The 19,964-nt window shown below is 39.0% G+C and overlaps 1 protein-coding gene and 1 pseudogene across 4 annotated transcripts in view; one reads left to right on the top strand and one right to left on the bottom strand.

Moving 5' to 3' along the window:
* The window catches only part of ANKDD1A (ankyrin repeat and death domain containing 1A), an 81,045-nt gene that overhangs the window by 44,580 nt on the left and 16,501 nt on the right, over nucleotides 1–19,964 (top strand). For all 4 annotated transcript variants that reach the window (XM_074294828.1, XM_074294827.1, XM_074294826.1 and 1 more), the window contains exons 6-8: nucleotides 10,693–10,791; nucleotides 17,127–17,225; nucleotides 19,178–19,276. In XM_074294828.1, coding sequence (XP_074150929.1) covers nucleotides 10,693–10,791; nucleotides 17,127–17,225; nucleotides 19,178–19,276 — 297 coding nt within the window. The remainder of the gene's footprint in view (nucleotides 1–10,692; nucleotides 10,792–17,126; nucleotides 17,226–19,177; nucleotides 19,277–19,964) is intronic.
* On the bottom strand, nucleotides 8,228–10,131 carry LOC141556863 (V-type proton ATPase subunit B, brain isoform pseudogene; annotated as a pseudogene).

Raw genomic sequence — 19,964 nt, 5'->3', positions numbered from 1 at the left:
ACATACAGGTCCCTTTCCCTTCTTTAGTATTTCTTTGGGATATAAGCCCAGTAATATCACTGCTGGATCAAAGGGTATGCACAGTTTGATAATTTTTTGGGCATAATTCCAGATTGCTCTCCAGAATGTTTGGATTTGTTCACAACTCCACCAACAACGCATCAATGTCCCAGTTTTCCCATATCCCCTCCAACATTCATCGTTATTTATCCCTGTCATCTTAGCCAATCTGACAGGTGTGTAATGATATCTCAGAGTTGTCTTAATTTGCATTTCTCTAATCAATAGTGATTTGGAACACTCTTTCATATGAGTGGAAATAGTTTCAATTTCATCATCTGAAAATTGTTCACATCCTTTGACTATTTATCAATTGGAGAATGGGTTGATTTCTTATAAATTAGAATCAGTTCTCTATATATTTTGGAAATGAGGCCTTTATCAGAACCTTTAATTGTAAAAATGTTTTCCCAGTTTGTTGCTTCCCTTCTAATCTTGTTTGCATTAGTTTTGTTTGTATAATGGCTTTTTAATTTGATGTAATCAAAATTTTATATTTTGTGATCAATAATGATCACTAGTTCTTCTTTGGTCACAAATTCCTTCCTCCTCCACAAGTCTGAGAAGGAAACTATCCTATGTTCCTCTAATTTATTTATGATCTAGTTATTTATGCCTAAATCATGGACCCATTTTGATCTTATCTTGGTATATGGTGTTAAGTGTGGGTCCATGCCTAATTTCTGCCATACTAATTTCCAGTTTTCCCAGCAGTTTTTGTCAAATAATGAATTCTTATCCCAAAAGTTGGACAGGTATTGTATTTATATCTCCTGGATAATAAGTAAGAGCCAGAATGAGTGCATACAATTCATTCTGCTGAGTGGACTGAAAAGAAGTTCTGACTATTTTCTTTATACTTAAGTCATGAGAGTATACAGGGCAAATATCATGTTTGGATGAATCTGAAAAGATAGTTGATCCTTTAAAAAGAACTTTAGAAACTTTTTCTTCAAGAATCCATCGCCAATTATATAATAGTCTGGTTATCTTTAATGGAGACCTGTGTGTAAAATTTGGAGGCATGGCTAATAAAATTTGCCACTCTGGGATGGTTTCATAGCATACATTAATTTGTGCATTAGTATAAAAGGTGTATATCTTGTCAGGTCTTATCCCAGATAATTGTACTGCTTGCTTAATGGCCTTTAATAAAATTTTAGTCACAAACACTGGGTAAGGAGTAAGGCTTTGTTTTGGTTGTTGTGGGAGGTTCACCCACTCTATCACACTGTCTCTTTGATGAAGGACTGCTGAAGGTGCCTCTTTTGTAGCAAAAACTGATATTTCCAAGGGTTTTTGAGTGACTCTTTCAACAGCATTGGATAAAGCTAGTTCAACTTCTCTCAAAGCCTCTTGAGCTTCTTTTATAAGCTGGCTTGGTAAGTTTAAAGCACTGTCTCCCATTAAAATGTCATATAATGGTTACAATTGATAGGTAGTCAAGCCTAACACTGGACATAACCATTGGAGATCTGCTATCAATTTCTGAAAGTCATTTAAGGTGTTTAGCTTCTCTGTTCTTAAGGAAAGTTTTTTGTCCTGTAAGCACCTTAGGGTATACTTCATATCCTAAATATTGAAAAGGAGCACGCCTTTGAATTTTTTTCTGGAGCTATGTGCAATTTGTAGTTCCTTAGTGTTTCCATGGTCTTTTGTAGACATGCTTCTAACATTTGCTCCTCAGGTGCACATCCCAATATATCACCCAGGTAATGTAATAACATTACTTTTGGAAATGCTTTTCTTACTGGAATGAGAGAAGCAGCAACATACATTTGACACATAGTAGGGCTATTTTTCATTTCCTGTGGCAAAACTGTCCATTCATATTTTTTATAAGACTCAGCTAAGTTAACGCTAGGCACTGAAAAGGCAAATCTTTTCATATCCTCCTTATCTAGAGGGATAGAATAGAAACAATCCTTAATGTCTATAACCGAAAGAGACCATTCTCTAGGAAATTGAGTAGGAGATGGAAGTCCATGTTGAAGAGTTCCCATAGTTTCCATCTATTCATTTACCTTTCTTAAATCAGTGAACATCCTCCATTTTCCAGATTTCTTTCTTACAAGAAATACCGGGCAATTCCAAGGACTTAGAGAAGGTTGTAAGTGTCCTTGGTCAAGTTGCTCCTGTACTATATCTAATAAGGCCTGAATTTTATCACTACCTAAGGGACACTGTTCTATCCACACTGGTGTATCAGTTTTCCATTGGCTAGGAACAGGTGAAAGTGTTGGCAGGCCTTCAACAGCAGCCCTGCCTTAAAAACCAAAGTACTCATTTTAAATCCTAATTGTTGTAAAATGTCTCTTCCCCACAGATTGATGGGAATTTTTTCAACTATAAAAGGAGTAAAACTCCTGTTTCACCTTCAAATATCCATCTCAAAGGGGTAGCACTAACTTCAGCTGCTACTGATCCTCCTACACCAAACATGTATGTATCTGCCTTAATCTTTGGCCAGTGACTGGGCCATTTGGCACCTCTAATGACTGTACGATCTATACTCGTGTCTACCAATCCTTCTAATGGTGTGCCATTTATATAGATAGTGAGCATAGGTTGGTCAACTGTCACAGCTGCTGTCAAGTATATTCCTGGATTTTGTTGCTTGGAGTTGGAATCTGGGCAACTATCACCAGATTGCTTATTAGGAGTCTGTATCAGTAAACCTGATGCTACTACTTCTCCTGGTTGATAAGTCACACATTGTCTACCTGTATTAGTGACTGGGATATTATCTACACATTCCTCAGTTTCCCACATAAGTGTATGGATGGACACTGTTTTGTGAGTACTCTCAGGAGATAAAATGGTCAAGCCTACTGTGTCTGGAGGCAAGGGATCATGCTGGAGAGGAACAGATTTCACCTCTCCTTTCACTTGTCCCAGCTGCATAGAACTCTATTCTTCCCAATTGTAATCCCTTTCTCCCATCAGGTTGCTTCCTGGCTGATTGGTCATGTCTGGGTACTGAACTTGTAGGCACTCTCTGGGTGTAGCATCGGCTGCCATCATGCCCCAAGTATTTTTTGCCTTTGGCCCTGGGGCTTAGCCCCTCATCCTGTTTCCCTGAATCAGTCTACATTCTGATGCCCAATGGAAGCCTCTGTTGCATTTTGGACATGGGGTATTGGGTCTTGTTCTCCCACCCTGTTTTCTCACTTTATCTCTATGCCAACACTGAGCTTTCAGATACCCTACTTTAGCATGTAGAAAGCATTGATGAGTCTCTCTGGAAGTCCCTTGCCAAAAGGGACCCTGTCTTCCCATCTTTGGATCTTGGGAAGTCTTCATCATAGCCTGGCTGTAAAAGGTATTTGTGCCCACTGTGGCACAGCGTTTTATGATCTCCTCTAAAGGAGCATCCTTGTGTAGTCCTAATATAATCCTTCTGCAAACATCATTATTTTCTTTAGCAAGTTGCCTTATCATAATGTCTGTTAACTGCATTTTCACCATTAGTTCATATGATAGCTGTCTGCAAATGTTCCACAAAATCAGCAAAAGGTTCATTTGGCCCTTGTGCAATATTTGTGAAGGCCTCACCCTTGTCCTGTTTACCAGGGAGAAAAGCCCATGCTTTGATAGCAGCAGCAGCAATTTGCTCATATGCTTCTATGGGGTAATTAATCTGTACTGAAATTTCTGCATAAGAATCTACACCTGTTTGAACAAACAAAACTAATGCAGATAAGATTAAAAGGGAAACAATAAACTGGGAAAACATTTTTACAGTCAAAGGTTCTGATAAAGGCCTCATTTCCAAAATATATAGAGAATTGACTCTAATTTACAAGAAATCAAGCCATTCTCCAATTGATAAATGGTCAAAGGATATAAACAGACAATTCTCAGATGAAGAAATTGAAACTATTTCTAGCCATATGAAAAGATGCTCTGAGTTATTATTAATCAGAGAAATGCAAATTAAGACAAATCTGAGATACCACTACACACCTGTCAGATTAGCTAGAATGACAGGGAAAGATAAGGTGCAATGTTGGAGGGGATGTGGAAAAACAGGGACACTGATACATTGTTGGTGGAATTGTGAATACATCCAGCCATTTTGGAGAGCAATTTGGAATTATGCTCAAAAAGTTATCAAACTGTGCATACCCTTTGACCTAGCAGTGTTTCTACTGGGTTATATCCCAAAGCGATCTTAAAGAAGGGAAAGGGACCTGTATGTGCAAGAATGTTTGTGGCAGCCCTCTTTGTAGTGGTCAGAAACTAGAAACTAAATGAATGCCCATCAATTGGAAAATGGCTGAATAAATTGTGGTATATGAATATTATGGAATATTGTTGTAATTTCTGTAAGAAATGACCAGCAGGATGATTTTAGAAAGGCCTGGAGAGACTTACATGAACTAATGCTGAGTGAAATGAGCAGGACCAAGAGATCATTATACACTTCGGCAACAATACTATATGAAGATCAGTTCTGATGACATGGCCCTCTTCACAATGACATGAACCAAGTCAGTTCCAATAGAGAAGTAATGAACTGAACCAGCTACACCCAGTGAAAGAACTCTGGGAGATGACTATGAACTACTACATAGAATTCCCAATCCCTCTATTTTTGTCCACCTGCATTTTTTATTTCCTTCAAAGGCTAATTATACACTATTTAAAAGTCTGATTCTTTTTGTACAGCAAAACAACTGTTTGGACATGTATACATATATTGTATTTAATTTATTCTTTAACATATTTAACATGTATTGGTCAACCTGCCACCTGGAGAGGGGGGAAGGAGGGGAAAAATTAGAACAAAAGGTTTGGCAATTGTCAATGCTGTAAAATTATCCATACATATATCTGGTAAATAAAAACTATTAAAAAAAACCCTATACCTGTTAGTTGGTCATAGGTGATTTTTTGGGGCTTGTATCCTACAGAGCTCACTGTATTCAGAAAGCCACAAGAAGTTTTGTCCAGGTTCTAAGCATGTCCTTGCTATAGATTTCCAGTCCCTAGGGGTTAAGACTTCATAAGCCAAATTCTGTAATAACATCTTTACATAAGCTGATGTAGCCCCATAAAGAGAGTAAGCCTTTTCCAGGTCTTTGAGAATTTCTATATCAAAAGGAGTGTATCTTCTACTTTCTTGACCTGAAGAATTTAACTGTTGAATCACAGGATACATTCTTATTTTCAAATCAGGTAAATCCTGCCCCTCTTCTGTGGCTTTGGGAATGTGTCAAGATCCAATTCTGGTTTAGATGGGGTTAAAGCTGCCTGGTGAGAGGAATGCCCTCCCATGCCCTTCATCCTCATTTAACTCCACATGCCCTCTGGTGTATTACTATTAATCTGTTCTTTGTCTTCCTCTTTTTCCTCACAGTTCCTCATCTGGCTGTTCTTAAAACTTTTCTTTTTTCTATAACTTGCAGGATTCTTTAAGGCCAATTGTATTATGTTGTATATCTAGAATATTTCCTTAGAAATTGAATCAGAACCTTTATCATTATAGTATTCACATAATTGGTCTCCTACTAGTTTCCAATTACCTGCCCCTATATCTTCTTCCTTTAAGAACAAGGGGAAGTGTGTTCTAATGTACCCAAGAGTTTTACACACATATATTGTCATCTAGGGGAGGGAGTAGAGGGAGGGAGGGGAAAATTTGGAAAAATGAATACAAGGGATAATGTTATTTAAAAAAATTACTCACACATATATACTGTCAAAAAAATTTATAATTATAAAAGAAAAAAAAAAAAGAAAAGTGGCAGCTTACCACCTGACTTTGAAGTCATAGACAGAAAACCAAGAAATAGCTGACAGGGATTTGGATATTTGAGCAGTCTGGAGGACAGTTTCATAAACCTCAGTGCAACTCTGAAGGGCTCACTGTTACAGCACACAAGACCCCATCTTGCTATTGTGACCTTTTTCTAGGAACACTAATACTATTTTGTGAAATTAATTTTTTTTCAGTGAACAGAAATCTATTTTCTCTCCCTTCTCCCCATTGGGAAAAAACTCCCCTCTGAACCTTTATAATATGCAGAATCAAGCAAAATAATTTATGTTACCCATGTTCAGATAAAAAGCATAAAATTTTGTTTTGTACCACTCTAATATGCTTGATCTAGCTATAAATATTGTGTTATAGTTATATCTTATTCACTGTATAAAATATATTTCAAAAAGATTTTAAAAAGGGAAAAGAAGCTATTTTTACAAAAATATTTATAGCAGTTCTTTTTGTGGTGGCTAAGAATCAGAAATTGAGAGGATGTCCATTAACTGGAGAATGGTTAACTAAATTATGATATATGATTATGTTAGAATATTATTGTGCTTATCCCCTTTCTCGATATAAAATTGCTAGGACAAGGATCATGCCTTTTCCAAACTTTCTGTCTCCCATATTCTGAAAACAGGCTCGTACTTAATAAATGTTTTTTGGGTTAAACTGAATTATGATAATTGAGAAGGAAATGGCAAACCACTCCAGGATTTTTGCCAAGAAAATACCATGGACAGTATTGGTGTGCCATGGACCAAGAGATCACAAAGATCAGAGGAATTTGGATACTGTACAACAAATTATGATAGCCAATATTTTTTTAATAGATCCTGAGTCATTAAAAGAAGGTTTAAATCACACTTGAAAATTCTATCTAAGAAGGCAGGGAAGTATATCTTATGGTATACTTTTGGGAGAATTCTGTTCCCAGATTGCTCTTTTAGAATATTTTGTTATTAATCCCCTATTATGGTCTTATTCTGATGCCTTATTGTGTAGCAGAGATAGTCCTGAATTCTTTTTTCCTCCCATTTACTTAACATTTATTTTTCATATTATATTCATATTTCATTTCATATTCAGATGTCACACTTTCTACATTGGTATTTTCATGTTTCCAACCCCCTCTGATCCCAAGAAAAATAAAGGATTTTATACAACTTTAGGATGGAATGTCCCAGAAATGAAACTGCAATTACACTCAAGTTACAAAGAACATAAAGAGACAAAGAAGGGGAAAGCTGCAAAGAATACAGCTGCAGGGAGAATATCAGAAAGAAGAATCTTAGTGTTAGTATTTGTGTCATAGGGTAAGCCCTAGAGAGGTCAGCATGGTCAGAAAGCAGGACCCAATAAAGAATTTCAACAGGACGTTCTATATATGAGTTCAAAATATCCATTTATAAGTATGTTGTTCTTTCCCCTGTCTGTTAAGATAGTAAATATTTTTGAGATTTAAACAGTAACAATATGTCAGAATACTAATATGCTTTAATTTATCAAGCTGAAATGATGTGTTCTTCCAAAGCTAATAGATTTTTGTAGCACAGACAAGAATAACTGGACCTCCCAAGTTCTCTGCATTGGAGGCTTAATAAAAACCACCATGATAAAGCAGGAAACTCACTGCCACCAGATAAATACCAGTTGTTCAAAAGTTATACATTTTGATATCTGTCTTAGAAGGAGTAGCAGCAAAACCCAAAAATGCATCCTCCTTCCAGAGTCAGAATTGAAGCCAATGGTTGCCTCTGCTCTGGGATTAATATAGTTCACCATCAGACAGTAAAAGTAAGAGAAAAGGCTTTCTTTGCTAGTCTGCCCGTGAACAAGCAAGAGCAAGTACAATCTGTTCTGGGCAGGAGCATGGGAGCAGTGGTATTTAGGACAAAAGGAGATGTTCTTAATTAAGAGGAATTAAATATATGCCTCTTGGCTCTCCTAAAGGATTTGTACAAATTTAGGTTTGCTCTTTATTTGGAGGCTAAAAAAGATAGTAGAGCTTCATATAGCCACACTCCTGAAGAGGTTTAAAGGAATAAGGTCCAGGAGATCCAAATGATTAGGGTGTAATTAGATGATTAACAACACCATTAAATACAAACACATACATCAATAAAAGACAACTTCAATTTAGTAGACACTTTAACAAAGCATGGAAAATACTGGCTTTTTGAATAGAGGATATTTTTAAGTCTGTTATCAATATAAAATATAAGGAACACTGGTATTATATGACACCTATTCTTTGTTTTAATTACGGGGTAACATGTAAACTTCAACTCAGGGGGAGTGGGAAGGAGAAGGGAAGAATAAAACCAATATTTCACAGAGATGAAATTGAAACTAGTTCTTTAATGAAGAGTCTCAAGGGTAAAATTTGCTCCGAGTGTTTTAAGGAATTCTCTTCAACATTTCTTTGGGCAAGATTTGGAGGAGCTGCCAACCCAGTGTCCAAAGTTTCAAAGACAGTACATTTTTCTAAGTGCCCTGAGCAATAAAGTTCCTTTCAAACTTTTACAAAAATTCCAGATAAAGGAGAGCATTTGAAATGAGGGCTTCTTCTCAACAATTACTTTCATGGCTTGTACATCCTTACCAAGAGCATAAAATGCATCCAGCTGGTTAGATACAGCTGTATGATCTTTTCCAGTCATAACCTATCCAACAGCAGACTTCATTAACTGGAACATGGAGAGCAACACATTAATAGATGGATAAATGTGTCTTATGCAGCTGCCTGTCCATTTAGAGTTGTCTTTTAGTACTGTTTCCAGTCAAATCACGGATGGAATGAATGATATCATCATTGGGCATGGTGAGAATAGAGATTGAGTAATTTTGCCAGTTATGCCTTTCACGAGCTGCTCATTCATACATTATGACTAAGTCTGTATACATTTAACCAGTAATGGTTATACAATGACCAGACGACTTCTTGGGCTGCTGAAACCTCTTGAAGAGCTTCAGCATAGAACTCTTTTATCTGTTAGAATGATCAATTTCTGCTATTAGAGCTAGATGAGGGGTAATAGCATCTCAATGGTTGGGTCAATGACTGAGTTAGAAGAGACAGACATTATCCATTGAACCATTTTTATCTGAATTCTGATTTGAAGAATTGAGCAGTTTCCATGTTTACACCCATAGCAGCAAATGCAATCACAAAATTGTCTTCACTGAGTCCACAGCATCTTTGGATTTCTCCACCAAGCCAGTCTGACATCAGATCTGAGCAGTGACCTCATTATGGGGTAAGGCAGCAGCAGAGAAAATAGGAATTTTCTGCCCCCTAGCCATGATGTGCAGCCATCTATTGCTGAAATGCCTGTTTGAATCATTTCCTCAGGGTATGATTGACATTGAGGGCTGAGTGGACATTCCATAATGTCAGGAAAGTGGGACGACTGGACTTCTGTCAATAGGTTTCCCAGAGCCATTAAAAAACCTGACCAAACATATCTTCAAACACAGTTATTTAAAGACTATCTCCTGTAAACTCACAGGCTGACTTCTCAGGCTCTATGCTGGAGGTTCCTTCAAAAACTTGAATTATCACTGCTTCTCTGTCACTAACCTGACCCTCCGTGTCATCAGGGAAGGTCAAGAGGATGATCTCAGTATACTTGGGAAACTTAACTTGATGTAAGATTACCAAAGGACTGTGACTCCTAATACTGTTTTGGAGTGAGATGCAGTTGAGAGAACTGGCATCTGCTCCCAGATCCTTGGTGATCCATGCTGAATCTGGGTGACTGGGACAGGTTGGGCACAGACCCCAAGCCACTCACACTACCTTCTTGTCTCCTCTGTCCCCTCAGGCCCTCCCTGCTTCTGGATTCTTGAAGCCTATTTCAGCAAAGAGCAAACTCCAGGCAGTCCTACCAAGCTGGATAGGACTTAAAGATTGTTCATTCATTTTTTCAGTTGTGTCCAATTCTTTATGACTCTTGGATTTTTCTTGGCAAAAATACTGGAGAGGCTTGCCATTTCCTTCTCCAAATAATTTTTTTCCCCTTAGCTGAGGCAATTGGGGTTAAGTGACTTGCCCAGAGTCACACAGCCAAGAAGTGTTAAGTGTCTGAGATCAAATTTGAACTCAGGTTCTCCTGACTTCAGGGCTGGGACTCTATCCACTTCACCACCTAGCTGCCCCCTCCAAATCATTTTTACAGATGAGGAAACGAGGCAAACAGGGTCAAGTGTCTTGTCCAGGGTCACACAGCTATAAATGTCTGAGGCTGAATTTGAAATCCGATTTTTCTGTCTACAGACCTGGTACCTATTTACTGAGCCATCTAACTGCCTTAGGATTAAAATGTGGATTGGCAAATGTACAAGCCATGTATTGTCTATTGTCTGGGGATCAGTCTAACTAAGTTTGTCATCAGAAGAGTATTAATTTTTTTGGCCACAGCAATACAGAAGTACTAATTTACTTAGACACATGGCACATGAGGATTCACAATATGTTTGTTACTAGAGATTGGGGGGGGGAAGCTCCTACATTGATTAAAATCATGGATTCCTGATGTAATAAAGCATTAATACTTAAAGGGATGAATTTCAGTCAACTGAACACTAGTGTGTAGTTAGATGCTGGATGACTGAGGCACTTTTGTATTAAGGAGTTGTCAATATCAGTCCTTCAGTACATCAGAGGATTTATCTGTCCCTGTTTTGTGGATCTCTGGGGGTGACTCAAGACCTCTAGGATTGCTTCTGGGGTCCTTCTGTAGGGTCTATCCCCAAGGAAATGTGAGACAGAACTGACAGGGTGATGGAAGCTGGGGAGGAAGGTGACAACTACTTCGTTGGGTTGCACTGAAAATAACTATATTTTTCCTCTGAAATCAAAGTTGGATCGAACAGCTTTCCATTTGGCGGCTGAGAATGGACAGCTTGATGCTCTGGATTTCTTGATTGGTTCCGGCTGCAACCACAGCATCAAAGACAAGGTACTGAGAGCTAAGTCTAGGATGGGACAGGGGAGGCTGGAGAATTTCTAGTTTTTAAAGGGAGAGCCCTTAAAGTGGGGGCTGGGGTCCCCAAGACTCTTTCAGCAAATCTTCAAAGTCAAAATTATCATCATAAAATATTTTAATTTCTAATACAATATCAACAGGTATAGCCCACTCAAACAAAAACTCTTTGAGGGGTCCTCAATGATTCTTAAGCATAAAAACAGAAAAATGGAAAAATTTGAGAATGGATGCTCTAGAATCAATCAATCAATTTAAGGGTCTAGTCAAGCATGTGCTAGTGTTACAACACTGCCTTGGAGGAGCCTCCATTCTCTGGGATATATTAAAAACACTCACCTCCCTCTCTCTTCCTCCTCTTCCTCCTCCTCCTCCTCCTCCTGCTCCTCTTCCTTTTCCTCCTCTTTCTTCTTCTTCTTCTTCTTCTTCTTCTTCTTCTTCTTCTTCTTCTTCTTCTTCTTCTTCTTCTTCTTCTTCTTCTTCTTCTTCTTCTTCTTCTTCTTCTTCTTCTTCTTCTTCTTCTTCTTCTTCTTCTTCTCTCTCTTTCTCTCACTCTCTCTCTCTCTCTCTCTCTCTCTGTATATATATATATATATGTGTGTGTGTGTGTGTGTGTATCCACACACACATATATATCCACACATACATACATACACATATGTAGATACAAATTTATTTTTGCAGAGAATGTGCGCAAGTAGAGAGGAAGATAAGGAAAAATTTCAGAAGGAAACACAAAAGCAGGACAGCTTTGACAGTTTCATGCTGACTTTATTATCTACTTCAAGGAGAAGGAAACTATACATAACAGAAATTTATGATTTCATGTACAATCCTTCTCTACCCCATCCCCATTTTACTTTGTGTATAGAAATAGTTATTTTATTTGGTATTTAAATTCAGAAAAATAAATTTTAGGGAAAAGTCCCATATGAAAGATTGATTTTGTGTTGTGCTCTGAAGGAAACTGAGGATTCCAAGGGACAGTGGTGAGAGAGGAGGATAAACATTCCAGAAGCCAGGGACAGCTAGTTCCTGCTGGAAGATGGAGCATCAAATACAAGTAACAGTACCAAGACCAGTTTGACTGATGAGGATACCACCTGCACCACCTACAAGCCCTTTGAAAATTAATTAATTGCAGTGAATAGAGCAGTGGGCTTGGAATCAACAAGACTCATCTTAAGGAGTTCAAGTCCATCCTCAGGGGACAACTAAGTGGCACAGTGGATATAGCACCAGCCCTGAAATCAGGAAGACCTGGGTTTCAAATTTTTACCTCAGACATTTAACACCTCCTAGCTGTTAACTCCAATTGCCTCAGCAAACAAATAAATAAATGAAAAAGAAAAAAAGAAAACAAATCCATCCTCAGACCTTTACTACTGGTGTGTGTCCCCTGGACAAGTTATTTAATCCTGTTTGCTTCAGTTTCCTCCTCAGTTAAAAAGAGCTGAAGAAGAAAATGGCAAACCACTACAATATATTTGCCAAGAAACCCCACCTGGGGTTATAAAGGGTCAGACATAATTGAAAACAATTGAGCTGCAATAACAATAGTTTTAGGTGCTTATTCAACAAGGGGATACATTTGAGTAGAATGTGATGGAGATAAAATTCTGCACATGAACTTCACTGTACTTCAGTTTCTTTAGCTTTTTTTTAAAATTTTCTGCAAGGCAACTGGGGTTAGGTGACTTGCCCATGGCCACCTTGTGTTAACCGTCTGAGGCTAGATTTGAACTCAGGGTCTCCTGATTTTAGGGTTGGTGCTCTATCCACTGTGCTGTCTTCAGTTTCCTTATCTTTAAAATGAGAATGATAACTTGAAATGTATTTACCTCAGTGGTTGATAGACTCAAATGAAAGAATATATGCAAAGTGCTTTGCAAACATCAGAATATGCTATAAATGCTAATGATTACTATTATTGTTCTTAGAGTAACAGCAGCAGTAGTATGAAATAATCAATGGGGGATAAAGATTCAATATTGTGTTCAAACTGATCACTTGACTTGATTATAGACATCCATATATTATATATATATATAATATATATTATAGGAATCAACTTGAATTTTCATCATTAGATGTAGAATCTAACTGTAGAACAGTCACAATTTTGAAAGCTGGCAAGGACATTAAGTTCATTAAATCTAATCAGCTTATTTTTTAGAGGTGAAGAAATCCATTCAAGCACTCACAGCTCGTTCATGGATGAAATGAAACTAAAATCTCACTTCCTAAAGTTGTTCAATCATTAATTTTTAATCATGTCCGATTCTTCATGACCCCATTTGAGTTTTTCTTTTCTTTTTTTTTTCTCCCATTTGAGGTTTTCTTGGCAAAGATACTGGAGTGGTTTGTTATTTCCTTCTTTAGCTCATTTTTCAGATAAGGAAACTGAGGCAAACAGGGGTAGGTGACAGCCTGTCCAAGCTCATACACCTCAGAAGTGTCGAGGCTGGATTTGAACTCAGAAAGATGAATCTTCCTGATTCTAGGCTTGGTACACTCCCAGGCCTGTCTTCCATAGTACGCCTCCTAAAAATTTTTATGGCAATCACCTCCTCTACCCAGAGAGCCATCACTAATATCAAATAAAAGAAAGGAATAAAAAGGTGGTTCAGCAAAACTGATGAGCATATCAACCAAAGCTGACATTATACATAATATTTCAAATCTATGATCTACCACCTCTGTAAAGAAGTGGGAAAAGTACATTCTCCTATTTCTTTTTTGGGGGCCAAGCTAGTTCATTATAATTAATGAATTGTACTCAATAATGAAGTACAGTATTCAGGCTCATTTTGCTTTTGTTCTTATTGTTCTTTCCATTTACTTTGTTGTTGTCATTGGGTATATTGCTTGTATAGTGTTCTCCTGGTTCTGCTCACTTTTCTTTGTATCAGTTCATAAGTCTTCCCAGGTTTTTCTGAAACTATCCTATTAATCATTGCTTATAGCATAATAGTATTTCATCACAATCATACACAACTTATCCATTCATTTCCTAATGGATGGATATCCTTTCAATTTTCAGTTCTTTGACACTACACAAAGATATCCTATAAATACATTTTTAATATATGTCCTTTTCCTTTTAAAAAATTTCTTTGGGATTATGATATAGAAGCACTATAGCTAAGTCAAAGGGTATGCAGTTTTATAGCCCTTTGGGTTTAGTTCCAAATTGTTCTCCAGGATAGTCAGACCAGTTCACAACACAACCAACAATGTGTTAGTGTCCCTACTTTTTCTCTTCAACGTTTGTAATTTTTCTTTCTTGTCATGTTAGCCAATCTGAAAGTGAGGTAGTATCTCAAAGTTGTTTTAATTTGCATTTCTATAATTATTGTTTTAGAGTATTTTTATATAACTATTAATAGTTATGATGGCCTGGTTATATCCTTTGTTCACTTATCAATTGAGGTTTGGCTTTTATTTTGATAAATTTGGTTCAGTTCCTATATTTTAAAAAAAAAAATGAAACAAATATGAAAGTTATGGAATATTATTGCTCAGTAAGAAATGACCAGCAGGAGGAATACAGAGGGTTGGAGAGACTTAAATCAACTGATGCTGAGTGAAATGAGCAGAACCAGAAGATCACTGTATACTTCAACAACGATGCTGTATGAGGATGTATTCTGATGGAAGTGGAAATCTTCAACATAAAGAAGATCCAACTCACTTCCAGTTGATCAATGATGGACAGAGGTAGATACACCCAGAGAAGAAACACTGGGAGGGGAATGTAAATTGTTAGCACTAATATCTGTCTGCCCAGGTTGCATGTACCTTCGGATTCTAATGTTTATTGTGCAACAAGAAAATGATATTCACACACATGTATTGTACTTAGACTATATTGTAACACATGTAAAATGTATGGTATTGCCTGTCGTCGGGGGGAGGGAATAAGGGAGGGGGGGTAATTTGGAAAAATGAATACAAGGGATAATATTATAAAATATATATATATATATAATAAAAAAAATTAAAAAAAAAAAAAAAAAAAAAAGAAATTTACTACCAATCTCCCTCCTCCTCAGTTTATTGTTTTCCTTCTAATTTTGGCTGCATTGCTTTTGTTTGTGCAAAACCCTTTTAATTTAATGTAACCCAAATTATCCATTCTCTCCTCTCTCCCTGCATCAGGGAGCTGATGAAGTACTTGCTGTGTGACAGGCATTGCGCTAGGAATAAAAAGACAAAAATGAAGCATTCTTTGTTTTCCTAGGTAGCTATATAGCATGGTGGATAGAGCACTGGGCCTGCAGGCAGGGAAGTTATGAGTTCAAATTTGACCTCAGATGCTTATTAGCTTTTGTGACTCTGGTCAACGGGTTTGCCTCAGTTCCTCAACTGTAAAATAAAGATAATAATAGTGCTTATCTCCTAGAATTTTTATGAATTCCAAATATGATCATATTTAATTTTTTATTAAAGCTTTTTATTTTCAAAACATATGCACAGATAATTTTTCAACACTGACCCTTGCAAAACCTTGTGTTCCAAATTTTCCCCTCTTTCCTCCCACTCACTCCTAGATGGCAAGTAATCCAATATATGTTGATGTTAAAATATGTTAAATCCAATATGTGTAAACATATTTATACAATTCTCTTGCTGCACAAGAAAAATCAGATCAAAAAGAAAAATGAGAAAAAATAAAATGCAAGCAAAAAACAACAAAAAGAGGAGAGCGCTGTGTTGTGATCCCCGCTCCGGCCCCCCAGTCCTCTCTCTGGGTGCAGCCGGCTCTCTTCATCACGAGACCATTGGAAGGGCCTCCACCATGAGATCATATTGGCGAGGCGGTTTTTTTGCGCTGTTGTTTATACCGGATCACAGCCGAGGCAGCTGAGCACTTCGGGCTTGGAGTCCCCCTGCTCCGAGGATGAGGAGGATAGGAGTTTATATTAAGAAATCCAAACGGCCTCTACCTTCAGAGCACAAAGCACCGATATTTATAAACGGCAGCAAAGGAACAAACCAAGCCGGTCTCTGAGCCCCTCTCTGGGAGCGGGTGCGGGACAGCCCGGGCCCGGTCCGCTTCCTCTGAGTCTGACATGAAAAGGCCGTGGCTTGGAGCCGCCCCCCGTGGTGTGTGTGTGAGAGCTTGCAGGAGGCGGCTCCGGAGCCGGTGAATAAAGCCGCCTCTTCTGTTCCCGAGTATTTTTAGCCTCCGCGATTCTCACGCACGGTTTCAGACAGGATTATTTACATCAGCTTGTCTAAAAGCGGGACTCGGGCCCTTCCGCCTCGGAGGAGGGACGGCATCCTCCGGCTCGGCCGGAGCTTAATTTAGAAAAGGCGGCGGCGTTGGCCCAGATGGGACGGCCGGGCTGCACCTTTCCCAGGGAGCGGAGCTCTCCAAAGCCCGGTTTATTTATGGGCCGGGAAGCCCCGCTCGCCGTCTCCCCGGCACCACCTGCTGGCCGAGGCTCTAACCGGCCGGTGCACGGACAAGCGTCAGGCCGCGAGCTCGGCCTGGGCAATGCGGAGAGAAACTTGTCTGGGATCCTTGTTTTCCGGGCTTTCGTCCGTGGGGGGAGCGACAGAGAAGCCCCGGGTTCGACCCCTCGAGCGCCGAGGCACAGGACGAGCTTCGGGAGAAGGACGCCTGGGTGGGTCAGCGTCCGAGCCTCCGTTGCCTGGCGGGAGCGGGCTGTGTTTGGCGTGGACCGTCTCTTTGGGCTTTCGCCTCAAACACCCTGAAAAGGAAGCAACAGCGCCTATGCCTCGAACGCATTTTTGTGGGTCCCATGCACCCCTTTGGCAGCTATATAGGCTTATAGTATATGGATTTTTTAGAATAATATTTTTAAAACATGTTGTTCTTTCCCTTTTATTCTTATTTCCCCAATATGATTCATAAAGAAACGTGTATTTAAAAAACTTAATATAAATGTATAAACAGAAAAATTAAAACAATCTTTTAAAATGTGGAATTTGTGGCCCCATTTAGGATTTGTGTGGCAGAGATACTGGAGTAGCTTGCCATTTCCTTCTCTAGCTTATTTTACAGATGAGGAAACTGAGGCAGATTGGGTTACATGACTTACCCAGAAGCCCAGAGATATTAAGTGTCTGAGGCCAGACTTGAACTGGGCCTGTCTTATTCCAAGCCCAGCACTCCATCCTCACACCGCCCAGCTGCTCTCATGTCTCTTGTGTTACCGCCTTGTGAGATGGGTGGGTGGGTGGACCCAGGTCTAAGTAAGTCCCCGTGCCTGAAGTGGCTTTGGTTAGTATGCACAATCACTCACCTGCCCATTTCCCACCTGACCAGTATCTCTTTGCAGGAGGGAAACACGGCCCTTCATTTGGCAGCCAAGAACGGCCACTCTTCGGTGCTCCAGAGGATCGTTGAGATTGGACTGGACCTAGAGGAGAAGAATGCAGTAAGTCCCACTTGCCATGAGCCCCGCAGGCTCCCCTGGCTCTGGGGTCGGTCTGAAGCCTCGTTTCTCAGCTTCCCCTTTCAGCTTTCAACAGCTCTCCCAAGCATCCCTCTCTGTCTTAGTCCTGCTCTCCATGCTCATTGACTGAGGTTTATTTATTCCTTTTGTTGAATACTTCACCTTTTAATGTTACTTATAGAATATTAATGTTTTCTCTAATGCAGGGGCAGATTTGCTTCAATAATTATAATTACAAAATAATTAATTTTGCATATATACATATACAATGATCATATTAACATCAGAAACAACATTTATGTAACACTATGTGCCTTATAATTATTATCTCATTTGATCTTCACAACAACCCTGAGACGTAGATGCTATTATTATCTCCACTTTACAGATGACAAACAGGTTACATGACTTACGTAGGGTCACACAGCTAGTAAGTATCTGAGGTTTGATTTGAACTCATCTTTCTTCCTGACTCCAGGTCCAGCATTCTATCCACTGAACCAACCTAACTGCTTCCTTCCCCCCCTGACAATCCCTTCTTTTTCCCCCATTTCCAACACTTAATTGAGGTATTTGAAGTGTCTAGCAGAGTACCTGGAACTTTGTAAACATCTAAAAAACGTTTGGTTAATTTGATGTTCAGTTGTTTTCAGTCATGTCCAGTTCTTTGAGGCTCTTTTTAGGGTTTTCTTGGTATTTCTTTTCCAGCTCATTTGACAGGTGAAGAAATTGAGCTTGGCCCAGGGTCTCTCAGCTAGGAAGTATCTGAGATCAGATTTGAACTCCTGGCTCCAGGCCTGTTACTCTATTCACTGGTGCCATATTTCTGTATTTGTGTTTGATTAGCGTTTAATTAATACTTCTGTTCAAAGGGTAATCCTTGAGATTTGGGGAATACTCTCCATGTAAGGGAGAATGGGACATGTTTTCTAGTTCCGTCTTACTCCTCTCCAAGTGGCTGGAATCTTGTTATTGTTTACATATGCATTAATACAATAAAAAAATTGTTGAGCACCTATTGATATATAGATATTGGCTATATATGTAATTCATAGCATATGTGTATATATGTAATAAAGCTAATAGGTTTAGAGCTGCAAAGGTCCTTATTGGGCAACAAGTCTTCATTTTCCAGATAAAGAAAATAAAGTACAAAGAAATTATATTGACCCAGAATCACAAAAGCAGCAATTACCTGAAGTGGGAGGACAGTGAAATCGTGTAATAAGTTCCTTACCCTCAAGGAGCTTATACTCCAGTTAGGAAAATCATGCATGTGCATATGAAAAGTTAAATTGCAGTATTAATGCTAGGGATGTCAGAAGGCACGACTTGTGGCTAGAAGAGTGGAACAACCAATCAACAAGTGTTAATTAAGCACCTACTTGTGTCTTACCCAGTGGAAACAGACAGAATTAGTCCCTGCCTTCAAAGAGCTTACATTCTAATAGGAAAATAAATGTCAGAGGACCCTGAGATCCCTGTGGCTGAAGGGGTCAGGAAATGCATTTTAGATAAAGTGGGACTTTAGCTGTTCCATAAAAGCAAAGTTTTGGAAGAAAAAAGAAGAGAAGGGAAGACATCCCAGGTACTGGGAATGTCATGAACAAAAGTACAGAGGCAAAACTGACCATAGCATGTGTATAGGACAGTGAGTAATTCAGCCTAATCAAAGTAAATTGTGTGAAATGATGACTATTCTAATTAAGGATAAGGACTGAGATTTATGTTTTCATTAATAAAGGAAACTCCATCTATAAATAAAGATCATCACTTTCTCTGAAATTTAAAGAGCATTCAAGAGTTAGGTTTCTGGTCCAGAGTCACACAATCAGGGTGTATCAGAGTCTGGAAATAAAACTAGGTCTTTCTGATTTTGAGGTTGGATATCTATTCTCGGTGACATGCTGCCACCATCTCTAATTTTGTTTCAGGAAGGCTTGACTGCACTGCATGTGGCAACTGAGGAAGGCCACTTGGACTGTGTCCAGCTCCTGATTCAGGCTGGCAGCAAGGTCAACGCCCAGACCCAGGTGAGCCAGCCCAGCCTGTTTGGCTGCTGAGGAATGTGCCTTGTTGAATTTGCCTGATCCTGCTTCATTCTCTGTCACTTGGACAAATAATACATAGTTAAGGGTCTTCAAAACAAATGGCCAGATAAAGAAGTGGATGCCTGATGTGAAAAACTGCATAACACAAGATTTTAGATTTGTATCTTGAATGGATCTCAGAGAACATCTTACCTAGCCCCTTCATTTTTACAGATGAGGAAACTGAGACCCAAAAAGGATTGGGATTTGCCCAATGTCACAGAGGTACTGACAGTGTTTAGCACAGTGCCTGGCACTTAATAAATGTTCATTAATTGACAAATGCAAGTTGGGAACCAAGGTCCTGTCACTCCAAAGGTGTTATTCTTTTTTTACTACTTTATTAATGCACATTAATTCACATGAGAAGTAACAAGAAAACTGCAGCAAATAAAAGCAGATGGTGTAGGTCCAGACCCAGGCACCTGAACTGCTTTTGGAGCTTTGAGGTTTGGAGATGAGTGGGTCCATAGGCAAGGATTAGGGCTGCTGTTCATGGCTGTCCCAGGCTGTGGTGTGGAACACTGCCAGGATTACCACCTGGAGTCTCTAGGCTGAGGCTTCTGGGGCTAATTATCCTTGGACAAGGATGGTAACTCACTCAAGGTAGGGAAAGTGACTTTGGGAGTAA

Source organism: Sminthopsis crassicaudata, chromosome 2 (assembly GCF_048593235.1).
Source record: "Sminthopsis crassicaudata isolate SCR6 chromosome 2, ASM4859323v1, whole genome shotgun sequence".
NCBI lineage: Eukaryota > Metazoa > Chordata > Mammalia > Dasyuromorphia > Dasyuridae > Sminthopsis > Sminthopsis crassicaudata.
The sequence above is the reverse complement of the archived record's forward strand: the minus strand, read 5'-3'. Positions and strand labels throughout refer to the sequence as shown.